Below are 18548 nucleotides of genomic sequence, written 5' to 3'. Positions count from 1 at the left end.
TATCTGTATTGATGCAGCCTGTTCAGTGCAAATCTGGAATCCTTGCAAGTGCTTGTCTTGTCCTGTCCTTAGACATTCTTTGGTCCCGCAGATCCTGATCCAGTCAGCAGATCCAATCCAGGCCGAGCTCCATGTGCAAAATAACACTTCCATTCATTCATTGATCAGTTGATTATTATTGAAGATAATTGACATTTATAATGTTTGGAATGAGTAACAACTTTTCATTATGATTATCATCTCTATGTTACCAAGAAATATAGTTTATTTGGTTTATTAATTTTAACAATTTATATCCCTATGTTTTACTCTTAATTCAATATGCATTTACAAAATGTTTCTTTGTCCCTATTTCTAAATGGCTTCTCCAATCTGACAATAATGGTATCTAGGGTTAGCTCTGTCAGATGTATTAAATGGGCTTTTCATTGCCCCTTTCCCCAGGTATTCTAGCCAACGTCCTACGAGTGTCTGTCAAACATAGGTGCTGGGAATTAGATCAGTTCCTAGAATTCACTGACACATCTTTTTAGTTTTGAACTGCCTGAGTTACTTCTAAGTTTAGTTATGTACCAAATCGATAGCTGCATTCTGCAAGCAAGCACAGCAAGCACTTTATGATTATTTTTCCACACTAAAGTCGCTTCTTTTGCCTAAACAGAAATATACAGCAGCTGCAGATATTGCATCGACACTGTCTGATGACCAAGTTCCTGAAGCCTTCCTGGTTATGGTGCTAATTCAGTTCTCCACTATGGTGATAGATCGTGCTTTATATTTGCGCAAAACTTTACTGGGAAAGCTCATTTTCCAGATAATTCTCGTGCTGGGAATACATATATGGATGTTCTTCATATTACCAGCAGTCACTGAGCGGTACGTAAATAGAATATTTGGCAGAGATAGAAATGGGAAAGATTGAGTTTAATTTGTTTTGATGTACACAAATACCCAGCAGGTCAGTCTGCATCTGAGGGAGGAGAAACAGAGCGAAAAGCCTCCCCCGTTCTGACAAAGGGTCTTTAACCTGACACATTAACTTTGCTTCTCTTTCTACAGATGTGGCCTAACCTGAAGAATGTTTCTACCAATTTTTGCCTTTTAGATGTCCAGCTCCCATAGCAATTTTTTTTGATTTTCAATTTGCTTTGATGCATGTGTGAAACACAGCAGTTCTATGTTATTGATACAGAAACTACACCCATGGTTTGTTGAGCTAAATCCCGTTTTTCTACCTAAGTTCTCAAAATTTACGCTTGTGGAAAATGCCAAACAGAAACCTGCTTCAAAAGATAAATTACGTCCATTATCATTTTGCAGGTTGAGTGCACAGCTTTGTATTCCAATGGCTTTTGTAAATGAGAAACCATTGCTTGCAAATGTGGGAAATTAAAATGAAAAGTGGTCTGTTGTGTAAAATATTGAGTACTTAGGTGGCAACAGATTACTAATAAAGCATTTTCTTAAAGCATTTAAAATCAAATTGTGGCAGAAATCTTGAGGCACATTTTAATTCAACAGTGTGTAAACCATTAGCTCATTCAATCATTTAGAGGCATGATACCTTATGATTATTTTTATGTACATCTTCTCCAAACAGAATGTTTAATCAGAACACAGTGGCACAACTGTGGTACTTTGTGAAGTGCATCTACTTCGCCTTATCGGCTTACCAGATCCGGTGTGGCTACCCAACACGCATCCTCGGTAACTTTCTCACCAAGAAGTACAACTATGTCAATCTTTTTCTCTTCCAAGGGTAAGTCATAAAAAGCTGGACTGTAGCCAGCTGGCACATGATAAAATATTCACTGCAGATGAAATGATCTGTTGATTAAGGTGTAGAACTGTATTTTTCTTGTAGTTTAACTTTTCTATGCATGCTTATAATCACCAGTATCTGTGTAACTGTTTAGTAATTGTAGTGTAGCTGATTCTGTATATTTCTAGAAGCTTCTGCAACAAATGTCGTGCCACTTGAAACTGGCTATTTTATAGATTAATTGTTGTAAGACCGTAAGATATATGATCAGAATTAGGCTGTTTGGCCCATCGAGTCTGCTCCGACATTTCATCATGGCTGATCCTTTTTTCCCTCTCAGCCCCAGTCTCCTGCCTTCTTCCTATATCCCTTCATGCCCTGACCAGCCAGGAATCTACCAACCTCTGCCTTAAATATACATAAAGACTTGGCCTCCACAGCTGCCCATGGCAAAGAATTCCACAGATTCACCCCTCTCTTGCTAAAGAAATTCTTCCTCGTCTCCATTCTAAAAGGACACCACTTTATCGTGAGGCTGTGTCCCCTGTTCTCTTAGACACTCCCACCATAGGAAACATCCTCTCCACATCCACTCTATTAAGGCTTTCACCATTCAATAGGTTTCAATGAGGTCACCCCTCATTCTTCTGAATTCCAGTGAATATAGGCCCAGACCTATCAACACTCTTCATATGACAAGCTGTTTAATCCTGCAGTTATTTTTGTGAGCCTTCTTTGAACCCTCTCCAGTTCCAGCACATCCTTTCTAAGGTAAGGGGCCCAAAACTGCTCACAGTACTCCAAGTGAGGCCTCAGCAGTGCCTTATAAAGTCTCAACATTACATCCTTGATTTTATATTCTAGTCCTCTTGAAATGAATGCTAACGTTGCATTTGCCTTCCTCACCACAAACTCAACCTGAAAATTAACCTTCAGGGAATCCTACACAGGGGCTCCCAAGTTCCTTTTGTGGCTCTGATTTTTGTATTTTCTCTCCAGTTCGAAAATAGTCCACCCTTTCATTTCTTCTACTAAAGTGCATGACCGTGCACTTCCGGACACTGTAGTTCATAAATGAAAGGGACATGCTGCTATCTCCAGTCTGAATATGAGACCACCACAACTTCTTTCGCTTTCTCTTTTCTTTGTTCTGGTATCACATAATAACATATAACAACCAAGCTTTATGCCTCAGTCGTGACTCCCAAAGAACCTCAGGATCAATGTGACCAGGTTGTGTCATTGTGATGGTTCCGAGGATTAGTTAATATTATGTGTTTATACAATTGATATTCTCAACCTTCAGGATGCCCTTTTGTTTTTGTAGGTTCCGCCTTGTACCATTTCTGGTGGAGCTTCGTGCTGTGATGGACTGGGTTTGTACAGACACCACCCTTTCGCTCTCGAGCTGGATGTGTGTTGAGGACATCTATGCCAACATATTTATAATCAAGTGCAGCCGTGAGACAGAAAAGGTATGTGGTCCACCTTTGTCTGACATCCATCAATTGCGAGGTATTAAGTATGGCAGCTGATTTTAGTGGTGTGTAGTGAGGTGTAGGAGAAGGACACTTGGTGCTCCTAGCCTGCATTGTCATTCAACAAGGTTATAGCTGATGTTGTAACCTCAACTTTGCATGGCAGTGAAACCCCCACTAACCTTTCACATGCTTACTTATCAAGAATCTATTAACTCCGGACTTACAACAGCCAAAGACTGGTTACATTGAGATAAAGTAGTTCACCTCATTTTTGCCTTAAATGGGTTTTAAACACTGACCTCCAGTTTGAGTTTCTCCCACAAAAGGCAACAACCTTTTCACATCCACCCTATGAAGGACAGGCTCCTCCATCAAGTCACTTGTCACTTTTCTAAACTCCAGTTGTAAAAGCCTAGACAATCTAAGCTTTCCTAACGCTGCTTGCCCATTCCATGTATGTGGAATGCTGTGCCACAGACAGCTGCGGAGGGCAAGGCTGTGGGTATACTTAAATGGTTATTATTCTATTATGGATTTATTGAGTATGTCACAAGAAAATGAATCTCAGGGTTGTAAATGGTGATATGTAGGTACTTAGATAATAAATTTACTTTGAACTTTAACTGTAGCCCTCCTTTAACCCTTCCATCCAAGTCCTTATCTAAATGTTCCAGTCAAGCCCACATCCACCACTTCTGCTGGCAGCTTGTTCCACACTCACATCACCCTCTGAGTCAAGAAGTTCCCCTCAGTTTCCCTGAAATATTTGACCTTTCACCCTTAAACTATGACCTCTAGTTCTAGTCTCACCCAACTTCAGTGGAAAAAGCTTACTTATATTTACCGTATTTATACCCTTCATGATTTTGTACACCTCTATCAGATCTCCCATCATTCTCCTACGCTCTAGGGAATAAAGTGCAAACCTATTCAACCTTTCTCTAAAACTCCTGTCCTCAGATCCCAGCAATATCTTTGTAAGCTTTCTCTGTAGCAGCATCTTTGACAACTGCTTGCTTTCCAAGTTCAGTGTGACAACTGGCCCCATTATTATCATCCTTCCTGTTTGACAACAAGCTGTTTTTCTGACAGAAATAGTTAATATATTCAATTTGAATGGGAATAAAACCAGCTGTGATATTTTCAGTGCATGTTAGCTTATGAAATGGTGTAACAAACACTATATTTTTTGTAGCACTATCCACAGCCTAAGGGACAGAAGAAAAAGAAGATTGTCAAGTATGGAATGGGAGGTCTCATCATCCTTTTCCTCATCTGCATCATCTGGTTTCCCCTTCTCTTCATGTCGCTGGTCAGATCAGTGGTTGGTGTGGTGAATCACCCAGTGGATGTGACAGTAACAGTTAAACTTGGTGGCTATCAGGTAATTAGTTATAGATGTTGAAACCCCGTAATGTCTAGTTTCAGCACTGAAGAAAAATTGGTTACAGATTTTTTTTCAGGGAATTGTTACCAGGAATGTCCAGGCACAAAAGATGAGAGGTAATTGACCTAACATGATTCATTAAATTAGCCTCCTTCCTACAGCCTTTTGGAAAATCATAACTCCTTTACTCACTGGCTTATAATTTTCCACCATAACCTCAAGAATCCTGTTAGGAAAACAATTTGCTCTTATTCGTCATTAGTACACGGTGTCCTGGAAAAGACTTAATCCATGGGTTTTTCTTGTTAGCCAGCTTGCCTGCTATTGCTACAGCAATGTAAAAAGGCAATCTCCCGTGTCAAGTATGATGTTCTCCTGAGGGGTTGCCTTAATGGAGGACAGCTGAGTGTGACTTTGTTTAACACGGGGAGTCTGATGCATGGGCAGCCACCACGTGGACCTTGACAGATCGGGGTCAGGGTCCCGTGGCGTGGAGTGCAAGACCACTGGGGACTCTTCCTCCATTTTCACTGCCGTTGTGATATGGCATCATTTTCTGCCAACTCCCACGTTGAGGTCTTGGTTGGATCGTTCTTTGTCTGGTACCTCCCTCTTGACCTTACCACCATGGGTGACCCTGCCAGGAACTAAACTCCAGAAGGCATTGCCTTCAGGATCTGAGGAACTCTCAGGTCTCTCCATCATGACAAGGTGATGATCCTTGGAGAAGGAAGCTACATCATTTTTCACTCTTCAATCCCTCCTTGGTGAACTCCGAGTAGGAGCCTTGGGTCATGCAGATGACTGTGACCCAGCAAAATAAATTGTTTCATAATACAGCTAATGTTCGGGTTATTGGGCCTAATGTATCTCCTGCAATAAATCAGTATGGAGCAAATTTGGGCTACTACTCTTATCCAATCTCTGATTTACCATGAGATTCAGTCCCTGTTGCTGTGGGCAGATGTTGCCTTAAATTGCATGGATTGCAATAAAACAATGGTGCTTAATATTAAACTTGTATTGCTGATAAAATCTATTTAATTAATATGACACACATTTCTTTACTGTTATACCCGCAGCCTCTGTTTACAATGAGTGCACAACAACATTCACTCAAACCATTCAGCCAAAAGGAATATAATGACCTCTGTTCAATATTTGTTGACAAACCAGTAAGTTACCAAGCATATTGTTTAATGTTACATATCTACAATGGGCACAAAGCAAGTATAACATTTCTAAGCCAATTCCTTCCATCAGCAGAAACAAGAAAGCACCAAAGACCTAACATTACGACTTTTTGCTAGCCTTGTAGAAAGCTTCTGGGGAGATCCTCTCATCAGGCACTATATTCTGAAGTTGGATAAACTAAAATATCCACTTCTCTATTCTAAGTTGGTGATCCTATTAAAATGAATGGTGCCATGCTACATATACCAGCCCCTCTAGATGGAAAATTGAGAGTTGAATGCAAAAGAAGCTTGCCGCTGAATGGCAGAAGTCAGAAGTAAACGGGGAGTAAGATGCTCATGGATGTGACCTTCCTCTCTGCTGTTGGCCTTAGCACTCAAAGAAGCTGCTTTTGTATTCAACTCTCAATTTTCCACACACACTACAGCCCCACAGCCATGACCATTTGGTGGGAGGAGAATGGTTAATTTGGAGATGCAGTGCAGTAAGGCCCTTCTGGTCCAATGGCACAGCCTAGCAGCCCACCTATTTAACACTAGCCTAATCACAGGACAATTTCCAATGACAAATTAACCTGCTCATCGGTACATCTTTGAACTGTGGGGGGAAACCCACCAGGTTCAAGACTCCAAGCTCCAAATGGTCTCTTTATTGGTAAGAACCCCAATCCCAACTTTTTCCACAAAGGACAAAACTGTATGCTAGTGGGAGCAAAGTATGTCTGTATGAAGATGGGGAAGGCGTATGAACTCAATGTGAATGGGGTTAGATAGGAGGAAAGGAAAGAGAATGGTGCCTCAGTGAATGGGACAAGAAGGATCCCTACTGATACAAAACTATAATCTGTGGTAGCAAAAGACATTACCAGTTTCTTTTTGAGAAATCCCGCACAGTTTTCATCCTGTGAAACAAGCAATAGGACTTTCTATTGCATTATGAGGTCTAACAGTTCTGAATACAGCTGCTCCTTCACATATGAGAGAATGGTATTTTGGGCTGTCTCTGACATGTCAGTCTTCTTGCATGTAAGCTTTTACAATCAGGATATTTGACTTAACCTGAATGTCTTGGCTGTTAGTGTTTCTTTTTTGCATTTTGTGGATGTACATACGATCTTTAATGAGTAGTTTATCCAGTGAACTTATCAGCTTAGTGGTTTGGCAGCAACATAATTCCTGACACCTGAATGTTTTCTCTCATCTCTGCTCCTGAAGGCTGCTATGCAGTTTATTACATTCTATAGTTATGAGGATGTCATGACGGCACATATTGAGGGAAGTTCGGGGTCACTGTGGAGTGTTAGTCCACCTAGTCGCCGGGCAATGATTGATGAGCTCAACAGCAACAATTCAGTGATGACTCTTCGCCTAATGTGGTCATTTCAGAGGTAAGACCATCTTTAATATCATCTCAGCCTTCAGCCTAGTCATCCTCTGACCATCCTTCCAGCCAAACCATAGAATAGCTGTTCCCACTTGCAGACCCCAACTCTTCTTGCAGATACGCTCACCCATTCCCTGCCACTAACTTTGCTCACTGATACCCAATATTAGGTTCCAATGCTTGGCCAGTGCAAGTCAGCCATCTACCTCACCTGAACCACATTCCCGGGCTGCATCTACACCAGCAAGTGTACAGTGTCTATTCAGTCCATTGTGTGTCAGCTTTTCAGAGGAATCAACCCTGCAGCGTGTTTGTGTGCCATAATGCAGGTCCTTCACACACCACCTCCAGACGCACAGCAGGCCCACAACCATGACCAGTTGGTGGGAGGAGAGTGCTTCATAGGACCAGTGGGGAAAATTGGGTAGAAGATGGAACAGGCGCAGTTAAACTACGCTTGTAATGACATTAAAGATATTTTAAAGTGTTTAAAATTAAACAGAATAATGAGGACTTAACTGAACTTTATTATTTATAAAATACATATAATTTACAATTGTATAACAGTGTATTTAACTTAAATTGTTAAGAACATTTGGTACCTTTGCTTTCAGAGACCTAACTCTAGGTGGAAAACATGAACAAGCCTCAGAGAAGCACACCATTGACCTAAAACCAGAAAACCCTGTGCGAAAACAATTGGCAGGTCTTCTCCTGGGAACTCGAAAGGAACCAGTGTACGTCTTTATTTATCTTTCTAGTTTGAATACTGCTGGTTCTACGGTGACCTTGGATGTGAACTGATTTTAACGGTGACCTGTTTGAGAGTAATTAGATTCACACATTCTTGACCATGGAGGCGGCTAATTGGAGGGATATGAAAAAGCAGGACTCAAAAATTTACTGGTGCATAATGTTGCTATTGGAAATAAATAACTCAAGTCCTTTTGCAAGTATTTATAACTTAAGGGAGTACATGAATAATCTGATATTTTTCTAAGGATCTTTTCTCTGTAGTAGATAAGTAAGAAGATTTACAATCCACCAGATAAGAAATTTCTCCTCATTGCCATGTAAAACAACTATCCATTGTGGTGAAATTACCCTTCTTCATTCCAAATTCACCAGTGAGAAGAAATATCCTCTGTTACCCACTCCAGAACCTGTAATAGATTGTCTGCTGTTGTTTGAAACTCCAGTGCTTAGGGGCCAGACCTTCTCAGTCTCTCACAGGACAAAACCTGCTTCCCTGGAATCACTGTTCTTATATCTCTAATACAAATTAAGGCAGGATTATAGAGTTCAATGTGTCATTTCTATTTTATTAATACTTTTGAAATGTTACTTTGATCATTGTGAAATAGTGATGCCTGAGTCTTTAGAATTGTTGGTTTAGTCTCACTAATGTCATAGAACAGCATATCAGAAAAACAGGATCTTTGGCCCCTCATGCCTGTGCTGACCATAACAACAATTCAAACTGATCCCGTCTGCTTGCATGTGATCTATATCTGTCTCCCCCCTTTGCCTGTTCATATGCCCATCTAAATGTATCTGAAACATCACCATTGTATCTGTTTCTACAACCTCCTCTGACTGAGCTTTGCAGGCACCTACCAGTCAGTGGTGCCATCCCGAATCTGGGGTTGGCGGCTATACACCTCCATCTTCTTCGATCTTGCGCTCTTTTTCTGGCCTCAGCGTAACTCAACCCAGTCCATTGCCTCATTATCGTACCAAGTGGTTCACTGCCTTCCTCTTTCCCTCTTTCCTTCTATCATCCCTTCCAATAACAATTTCTGCAGTCCACCACCTCTTAACAAGTGCCCGGCATATTCCAGCTTCCTTTTCTGCACATTCTTCAGCAACTCCTTTTCTCTCCTCACTCTCTTCAACACTTCCATATTACTGACCTTCATCACCCATCTAATTTTCTGCATTCTCCTTAAACACTACATTTCAAATGCCTCCAGTCGTCATTGTGCTTCCTTGCATAAGGTCCACGATTTGACTCCATACAACAGACTGCTCCAGACGTAGCATTTCCAAACTCTACAACGCAGCCCAAAGTCCAACCTCTTGCTACACAGCACGTCACTCAGGGTCCAAAACGTTGATCTTGCAATCTCAATTCTTCGTCTAATTTCTGTATCACATTTCCTATCCTCTGTGACCATCTGTCCCAAGTACACAAATTTCTTGACTTGCTCTATGCCTACGCCATTAATTTTGATACTGATTTTGGGGACTTCTTTCTTCCGTGATACTACCATCATCTTTGTCTTTGCAGCATTTATTTTCATCCCAAATCGTTTACCTTCAGCATTTATCTTATCTACTATTCTGAGTAACTCGTCCTCAGTCTTGGCTAACAACACTGAATCATCTGCATACCTCAAGTTGTTCACCGTCACTCCACCAATTTGGACACCTACCATTCTATTTTTTTTAAAAACTTGCCTCATAAATCTTCTTAAAAATCTCCCTCTTTTACCTTATTCCTTTCCACCGTGGGAGGAAAAGATTCTGACTATCTACCCTATCTATACCTGTCATAATTAAATTTACTTCCGTCAGGTTACCACTGAGCCTTTAACATTCTAGAGAAGAAAATCCAAAATTTTCCAACCTCTCCTTAAAGCCAAGTCAGGCAATATCCTGGTGAACAATTTCTGCATCTGCTCCAAAGCCTCCACATCCTTCCAATATTATGAATCAGAATCAGGTTTATTATCACCGGCATGTGACGTGAAATTTGTTAACTTAGCAGCAGCAGTTCAATGCAATACATAATCTAACAGAGAGAGAAAAAATAAATAAAATAAAACATAATAATAAATAAGCAAGTAAATCAATTACATATATTGAATAGGTTTTTTAAAATGTGCAAAAACAGCAATACTGTTTCTTAAAAAAACAATGAGGTAGTGTCCAAAGCTTCAATGTCCATTTAGGAATCAGATGGCAGAGGGGAAGAAGCTGTTCCTGAATTGCTGAGTGTGTGCCTTCAGGCTTCTGTATCTCCTACCTGACGGCTTCAGTGAGAAGAGGACATGCCCTGGGTGCTGGAGGACCTTAATAATGGACACTGCCTTTCTGAGACATTGTTCCCTGAAGATGTCCTGGGTACTTTGTAGGCTAGTGCCCAAGATGGAGCTGACTAGATTTACAACCTTCTGCAGATTCTTTCAGTCCTGTGCAGTAGCCCCTCCATACCAGACAGTGATACAGCCTGTCAGAATGCTCTCCACGGTACAGCTACAGAAGTTTCTGAGTGTTTTTGTTGACATACCAAATGCGGCCTGACTGGTGCTTTTATATTCTTTTCCCCTTGAAATAAATGCCAACATTGCATTTGCCTTCCTTACCATAGACTCAACCTGTGAATTAACCTTCTGGGAGTCTTGTACGAGGACACCCAAATCCCTTTGCACCTCTGATGTTTGAACCTTCTCTCCAGTTAGATAATAGTCTGCACTATTGTTCCTTTTTCAAAAATGCATTATCATACATTTCCCAACACTGTATTCCATCTGCCTCTTTTTTGCCCATTCTTCCAATTTGTCTTAAGTCCTGCTGCAACTGCATTGCTTCCTCAGCACGAACTAGCCCTCCACCTATCTTTAAATCATCCACAAACTTTGCCTCAAAGCCATCAATTCCATTATTTAAATCATTGACAAACAATGTGAAAAGTAGGGATCCCAGTATTCTGAGGAATACCACTAGTCACAGGCAGTCAACTAGACAAGCCCCCTTTATCCCACTCGCTGCCTCCTGCCTGCCAGCCATTCTTCTATCCATGCCAGTATCTTTCCTGTAACACCATAGGATTTTATCTTGTTAAGCAGCCTCATATGAGGCACCTTATCAAATGCCTTCTGAAAATCTAAATAAATGACATTCACAGCCTCTCCTTTATCATCCTGCATGTTACTTCCTCAAAGGATTCCAATAGATTTGTCAGGCAAGATTTCCCTTTTCAGAAACCATGTTGAGTTTGATTTATTTTATCATTAGTCTCCAAGTACCCCGAAACCTTATCCTTAATGATGGACTCCAACTCTTTCCCAACCAGTGAGGTTAGGCTAACTGCCCTAAAATTTCCTCTCTTTTGCCTTCCTCCCTTCTTGAAGAGTGGGGTGACATTTGCAATTCTCCAGTTCTCTGGGATCATGCTGGAATCAAGTGATTCTTGAAAGATCATGACTAATGCATCCATTATCTCATCAGCAACCTCTCTCAAGACCCTTGGATATAGTCCATCTGGTCTAGGTGACTTTCAGTTTGCCCAGCACTTCTTTCTTTATAATAGCAATGGCACTCACCTCTGCCATACAACGAGTGCCTTCCACAGTAAAGACTGAAGCAGAGTACTTAGTAAGTTCATCTGCCATTACTTTGTCCCCCATTACTACCTCACCAGCATCATTTTCCAGTGGTCCAATATGAACTCTCACCTCACTTATATTCTTTATATATGTGCGGGGTCTCTTTTTTTTGTATGTTAAATTTAAAATGGCTTCTTTTCAATGTTAATCTTTTAAATTGCTGTGTATGTGGATTAAAATGGCTTCTTTGTTATGTTAAATGCTGAGAAAGTCTCTAGCTAGACGTTTGCTTGGGTTAATACAGATAGCAGGGTGCTATTAGCCAATGAGTGTCCATGTTATTGTTTTTTTGGGTGATAATGCTGTCTCATATGAGTGGGAACGAGGGTTTTGGCGGGGAGTCGGAGGAGAGGCGGAGATTTTTGGCGGGGAGTCAGAGGAGAGACAGAGAGGACGGTGGGGAGGCGGGGAGTCGGAGGAGAGACGAGGAGGATGGTGGAGAGACGAGTCGGAGTAGAGACAGGGAGGACGGTTGACGGGGTTTTTGGTGGGGAGTTGGAGGAGAGACGGGGAGTCGGAGGAGGGACAGGGAGTCGGAGGGGAGACGGGGAGTTGGAGGAGAGACGGGGAGTCAGAGGAGAGATGGGGGGACGGAGGAGAGACAGGGAGTCGGAGGGGAGATGGGGAGTCGGAGGGGAGACGGGGAGGACGGCGGACGTGCGGAAAGGCTCTGGTCGATCACTCCGGGTGGTCCCGAGCCGTGAGTCAACAGGATTCGGGTGGTCGTCTGGAATTTATTGAGCTCCAACGGTTGTGCACGAAGAATTTGGGCTTTGATAAGTCTGGCACATTTTTTTTCCCATTACTTCCTTTTCTGTATCGAATTTATATTAATTTCATACTTAGTAATATCTATAAAGTGTACTTGGTAAAATGTACTGTGTGTGCTGGCTGACGATTGATGTTTGGGATTGATTTGGGCCGCAGTGGTGCGGCAACCGACTCCGTGGGAAGCGTTGAGGCAGGTGCTGGGCAGGTTTTCCCCTAGACATATATAAGCCAATATAGCTGAGCGTTACATATAACTGAAATAACTTACAGTATTCTGCTTTATATTATCAGCTAGTTTGCCCTCACATTTCATCTCTTCCTTTCTTGCAGCTTTTTAGTTGCCTTTTGTTGGATTTTAAAAATGTCCCAATCATCCAACTTCCCACTCACTTTTGCTACATTATATGTCCTTTCCTTGGCTTTTATGCAGTCCTTAACTTCCCTCGTCAGCCACAGGTACCTAGCCCTGCCATTTGAGGACTTCTTCTGTGGAACATACCTATTCTGCACCTTGTGAACTATTCCCAGAAACTTCAGCCAACTCTGCTCTGTTGTCATCCCATCCACCAGGGCAAGCTCCTCTCTCATTCTTCTGTAATTCCCTTTATTCCATTGCGATACTAATACATGTGACTTACGCTTCTCCCTCTCAAACTGCAGTATGAATTCAATCATAATTCAACCACGGTCTTATTGAATGATGTAGCAGCTTCTGAGTGCCTCAGAGTGAGCTGGCTTTCTTTTTCCTCTGTTCCAAAGGTTATAGAAGAGTACAAAATGCTGAATATGGTCAAGGACTGGAAACTAAAGTAATGACCAAATATTTTTGGATGCTGAAATGACTTGTATGTGGAAGATAGTTTGCATATTAATTCCAATTGCTTAAAACGAAATTTGACGTGTGATGGTTGATTGTGTATTAGTTGTGAGGCAAACTTACAGAGTAAACGTAACTTAACTCCTCTAGGTTTAGTGAATGGGCTTCATGATGTTCACATTTCTTGTGAAATTGTCACTCAGCATTACTCCCCATTAGAGGTGCTATACCACAGACTTGCTTGTGTACAACAAACAGACTGTGTTAATCTGATGCTGCTTTGACTGTTACAGACTGATTCCAAACATGTTGCCAAACTATATTAGAGCCCCAAATGGACCTGATGCCAAACCTGTTGAACAGCTGTATCCAGGTAAACTCACTTTTTAAAATCTAGGTGGAAATTTCACCCAGTTTTAAAACGACAATTGAAAATATTTACTGACATAATACTCTGCTGTAATTAACCTAAACTTGTATATTAATAGGAGACCTTAGCTTTTCTTTGGTATAATGTGGTCACATGAGCACTTCAACAATATCTTGAATCAGCTTATAGTTAGTTAAGATTCATTAAAAGATTAAAATAAATCTAGGGGAAAGCTGTTTCTTTTCTAGAACTAAAGATGAACATATTCTATAACCTTTATCCCCTCCCCACACCTCCTTACTCTGACCTCTCATCTTTTTTTTTCCAGTCCTGACGGAAGGGTCTCAACGCGAAACATCAACTGTTTACTCTTTTCCATAGATGCTGCCTGGCCTGCTGAGTTCCTCCAGCATTTAATGTGTGTTGCTTGGATTTCCAACATCTGCAGATTTTCTCACGTTTGCTATTCTATAACCTTTCCTTTTTTATCTTATTCCCAAGTCATTTCGTGCGTTTGATCTCATGAATGTCAAAATTCAAATCAATTAAATTCAAACACAAGGAAATCTGCAGATGCTGGAAATTCAAGCAACACACATAAAAAATGCTGGTGAACGCAGCAGGCCAGGCAGCAATTATAGGAAGAGGTACAGTCAACGTTTCGGGCCGAGGCCCTTCGTCAGGACTAACTGAAAGAAGAGATAGTAAGAGATTTGAAAGTGGGAGGGGGAGGGAGAGGTCTGAAATGATAGGAGAAGACACGAGGGGGAGGGATGGAGCCAAGAGCTGGACAGTTGATTGGCAAAAGGGATATGAGAGGATCATGGGACAGGAGGCCCAGGGAGAAAGAAAGGGGGAGAGGGAAGCCCAGAGAATGGGCAAGGAGTTATAGTGAGAGGGACAGAGGGAGAAAAAAGAGAGGGGGAGAAAAAGGAAAAGAATAAATAAGCAAGCAAGCAAGCAAACAAGCAAATAAATAAATAAATAAATAAATAAATAAGGGATACAAAGGGAAGGTGGGGCGTTAACGGAAGTTAGAGAAGTCAATGTTCATGCCATCAAGTTGGAGGCTACCCAGACGGAATATAAGGTGTTGTTCCTCCAACCTGAGCGTGGCTTCATCTTGACAGTAGAGGAGGCCGTGGATAGACATGTCAGAATGGGAATGGGAATGGGACGTGGAAATAAAACGTGTGGCCACTGGGAGATCCTGCTTTCTCTAGCGGATGGAGCGTAGGTGTTCAGTGAAACGGTCTCCCAGTCTGCGTCGGGTCTCGCCAATGTATAGAAGGCCGCATCGGGAGCGCTGGACACAGTATATCACCCCAGCCGACTCACAGGTGAAGTGTCACTTCACCTGGAAGGACTGTCTGGGGCCCTGAATGGTGGTAAGGGAGGAAGTGTAAGGGCATGTGTAGCACTTGTTTCGCTTACACGGATAAGTGCCAGGAGGGAGATCGGTGGGGAGGGATGGGGGGGGGGAACGAATGGACAAGGGAGTCGTGTAGGGAGCGAGGAGTCCTGCGGAGGACAAGGGGAATCCTATTCCTAGTGGAGTGGTGGGAGGATGGGATGAGAGCAGATGTGTGTGAAGTGGGAGAGATGTGTTTGAGAGCAGAGTTGATGGTGGAGAAAGGGACGCCCCTTTCTTTAAAAAAGGAGGACGTCTCCTTCGTCCTGGAATGAAAAGCCTCATCCTGAGAGCAGATGCAGCGAAGACGGAGGAATTGCGAGAAGGGGATGGCAGTTTTGCAAGAGACAGGGTGGGAAGCGGAATAGTCCAGGTAGCTGTGAGAGTCCGTAGGCTTATAGTAGACATCAGTAGATAAGCCGTCGCCAGAGATAGAGACAGAAAGATCTAGAAAGGGGAGGGAGGTGTTGGAAATGGACCAGGTAAACTTGAGGGCAGGGTGAAAGTTGGAGGCAAAGTTAATGAAGTCAACGAGCTCAGCATGCATGCAGGAAGCAACGCCAATGCAGTCGTCGATGTAGTGAAGGAAAGGTGGGGGACAGATACCACTATAGGCTTGGAACATGGATTGTTCCACAAAGCCAACAAAAAGGCAGGCGTAGCTGGGACCCATACGGGTGCCCATGGCTACACCTTTAGTTTGGAGGAAGTGGGAGGAGTCAAAGGAGAAATTATTAAGAGTAAGGACTAATTCCGCTAGACAGAGGAGAGTGGTGGTAGAGGGGAACTGATTAGGTCTGGAATCCAAAAAGAAGTGGACAGCTTTGAGACCTTCCTGTTGGGGGATGGAGGTATATAGGGACTGGACATCCATGGTGAAAATAAAGCGGTGGGGACCAGGGAACTTAAAATCATTGAAACAATTCAGAGTGTGAGAAGTGTCATGAACATAGGTGGGAAGGGATTGAACAAGGGGGGATAAAACAGTGTCGAGGTATGCAGAAATGAGGTTGGTGGGGCAGGAGCAAGCTGAGACAATGGGTCTAAATTCAAGTTTAGTTGTCATTTAACCATATATGAAACAGTCAAATGAGACAGTGTTACTGCGGGATTAAGGGCCAAAGACACATTATCAACATTTACACACAAGATCACAATCATGAAATATGAGTCTCGAGGCCCACCTCCCTCTCCCCCACCCCCCGCCACGCCGTGGCTTGATTCATACAAGTCAACAAACACATTACAGAATATCAGTAAAATTACAATGCAGAATACACATGTAGATATACAGTCCAGAACCCCATTCACCGATATCATCTCCCAACCGGCCCCAGCGCTGGCGAGGCAACACTGCAGCTTTGAGGCCCAGTCCTTGCCCCGGCTCCCGCCAAACGAACCCGCGGCTTTGAGGCCTAGTCCCTTGTATATTCAAGCACTTATAGAATATTGGTAAAAACAGAACCAGACAAATATACATGGATATAGTCCAGACCCCTCAGTGTATTTAAAATCTTCAGTTGCCACAACTGCGCTATGCCACCCCAGGACGAGTGCGATGCATCACCTCCAGTGGCTGAAAAGCAAGTGACCCCGCAGCTTGAGGCCCCAGTCCTTTGAGAGACACTAAAAAATCTGCAGGCGGCCGCAACAGTGCTTGTCTTCTGTCGAGCAAAACCCTGGGAGGGCGGCTCCGACTCCGTTCTGGACACTGTGCCACACGGCCCCTGGTGAAGTGCAACAGCTTTGTCCCCTCACCCCGGGTGGCTGCAAACAAGCCACACATGGCTTCAGGCCTAATCCTCACTATGACCAAGGACTAAGCCCCCTCCATCCGTCCCTGCTCGCATCCAGAAAATCAGTGAATCGAACTTGCGGCAAGCCAGATTAACAATGTCCAAAGGGGTCTTGCGATCACAAGAAAAGCTACCGAGACAGCCACTCACGTGACCAAGGTGATAGAATGCATGGCTAAACCTTTATCTTAAGCAAACACTGTAAGTCAATAAGAAATCCCACATGTGTGAAGCATGAGAATTCTGATTCAAAGAAGAACTGTAGCTGAATTCACCCTATGACTTTGCAGCTAGACGTGTAAATTGATTGTGTTGCTGTGGTACTGACCAATTTATCACTTTTATACAGTGATAAAACTTTCAATGACAGTACCAGCAGCAAGTACTCCATGTGGAGTTCTGTCCTTTGTAATTGACAAGAAGAATCTCAATTGGCCAGTTAAACCTAATGATTCTTTTTCTTCTTCTAAACTAATTCATGAACAACTTTTCACTATTGACAGAGCATGAAAATAGCTATCTGAATGTGACAATGGAACTGCAAAGGCATGTTGGTAGGAATGCAAATGATTCCGATGTTATCTTGGAGTGGTGGGTGATACAGAGCGATACGAAGAAATGTGAACAAAGCAAGTGTAGTGAACTGCAGATGGTCATCTTTAGTGACAAAGTCAGCCCACCGAGCCTCGGTTTCCTCGCTGGACATGGGTAAGATTCTTCTATAAATATAACATCATCAGTTGTCGTTTTCTTTATCTTGCAAAACTCTAATAAAACATTCTACACTGTAATGAATGCAGTAGCAATGAAAATGATTAAATATTATGAATTTAGTTAATTTGATTAAAGTCATATCTCAACATTTACTTAAAGCAAGTTAGTAAATATGGGTTAACTCAAAGACGGATTTAGTGCTGTTAATCTATGATATGGCTATTTAATCTTTCTATTTCTTTGGACGTTGAAGGCACGTGCTTGATTCAGACATGTACTTAATAAATATTTCCTAATTGGTAGCATACTGATACAACTGTACCAAAGACTCTACTCTTCTCCTGTCTCACTGAGTGGCTTCATTAACGTCTTCAATCAAAGGAACCTGCAATTTACAGAACTGTAGAATTACCAGTGATAACTCTTCCCTTCATCCACCCGATATGTAAATTAATTGATAAACAATTTTCACCTATTTTAGCGAATAGTAATATTTTTATTCAAAAGTGGTATTAGGTACTTAATAAGTTTAAAAATCCTACCTTCTGACATTGCACATCACCTAAGCCGATGAAATAATTCTGAGGCATTGGTGTAGTTGAGGGACGGTTCCCTGAGTTCTGCTGTTAAATGCACTCCTGTCTGGGGGGCAGCTGGAACACAGCACCACCTCACAAAAAGAAGCTGGACCACCCATATGTTGGGCAGCACAACTACTGGTGAACAACGTTTTTTAAGATTCAAGATAGTTTGCCATTGTTCAGTACACAGTAGAAAGAAAAATGAAATAATTGTTACTCCAAGTCCAATGCAGCATAAAAAGCACTAAGTATAAAGAGCATAATAAAAAAATGAACAAAAAATATAATAAATGATTTAAATCTGCAGGTATGAGAGACTGGCTGTATACTTGCTTTGTCGAGAGCTTATAGTTCTGTAAAGCTCTCCCAGTGCGACCTGGCTTTAAGAGACAAAATGAAATAAAAAGTCTTGTATTGAATGAGAGTCAATCTAATGTTGAATCACAATCAAGAGAAAATCTGCAAATGCTGGAAATCGAAGTATTGCACA

At 42.1% G+C, this 18548-nt stretch overlaps 1 protein-coding gene across 5 annotated transcripts in view; it reads left to right on the top strand.

Annotated features, from left to right (window-relative positions):
• Window positions 1-18548, top strand: part of piezo1 (piezo type mechanosensitive ion channel component 1 (Er blood group)) — a 311742-nt gene that overhangs the window by 291555 nt on the left and 1639 nt on the right. For all 5 annotated transcript variants that reach the window (XM_072279777.1, XM_072279778.1, XM_072279776.1 and 2 more), the window contains 9 exons: window positions 662-876; window positions 1601-1759; window positions 3090-3237; window positions 4439-4627; window positions 5713-5805; window positions 7039-7211; window positions 7822-7944; window positions 13480-13559; window positions 17267-17471. In XM_072279777.1, the coding sequence (XP_072135878.1) occupies window positions 662-876; window positions 1601-1759; window positions 3090-3237; window positions 4439-4627; window positions 5713-5805; window positions 7039-7211; window positions 7822-7944; window positions 13480-13559; window positions 17267-17471 (1385 nt within the window). The remainder of the gene's footprint in view (window positions 1-661; window positions 877-1600; window positions 1760-3089; window positions 3238-4438; window positions 4628-5712; window positions 5806-7038; window positions 7212-7821; window positions 7945-13479; window positions 13560-17266; window positions 17472-18548) is intronic.

Source organism: Mobula birostris, chromosome 15 (assembly GCF_030028105.1).
Source record: "Mobula birostris isolate sMobBir1 chromosome 15, sMobBir1.hap1, whole genome shotgun sequence".
NCBI lineage: Eukaryota > Metazoa > Chordata > Chondrichthyes > Myliobatiformes > Myliobatidae > Mobula > Mobula birostris.
This window is presented reverse-complemented; position numbering and strand designations above follow the sequence as displayed.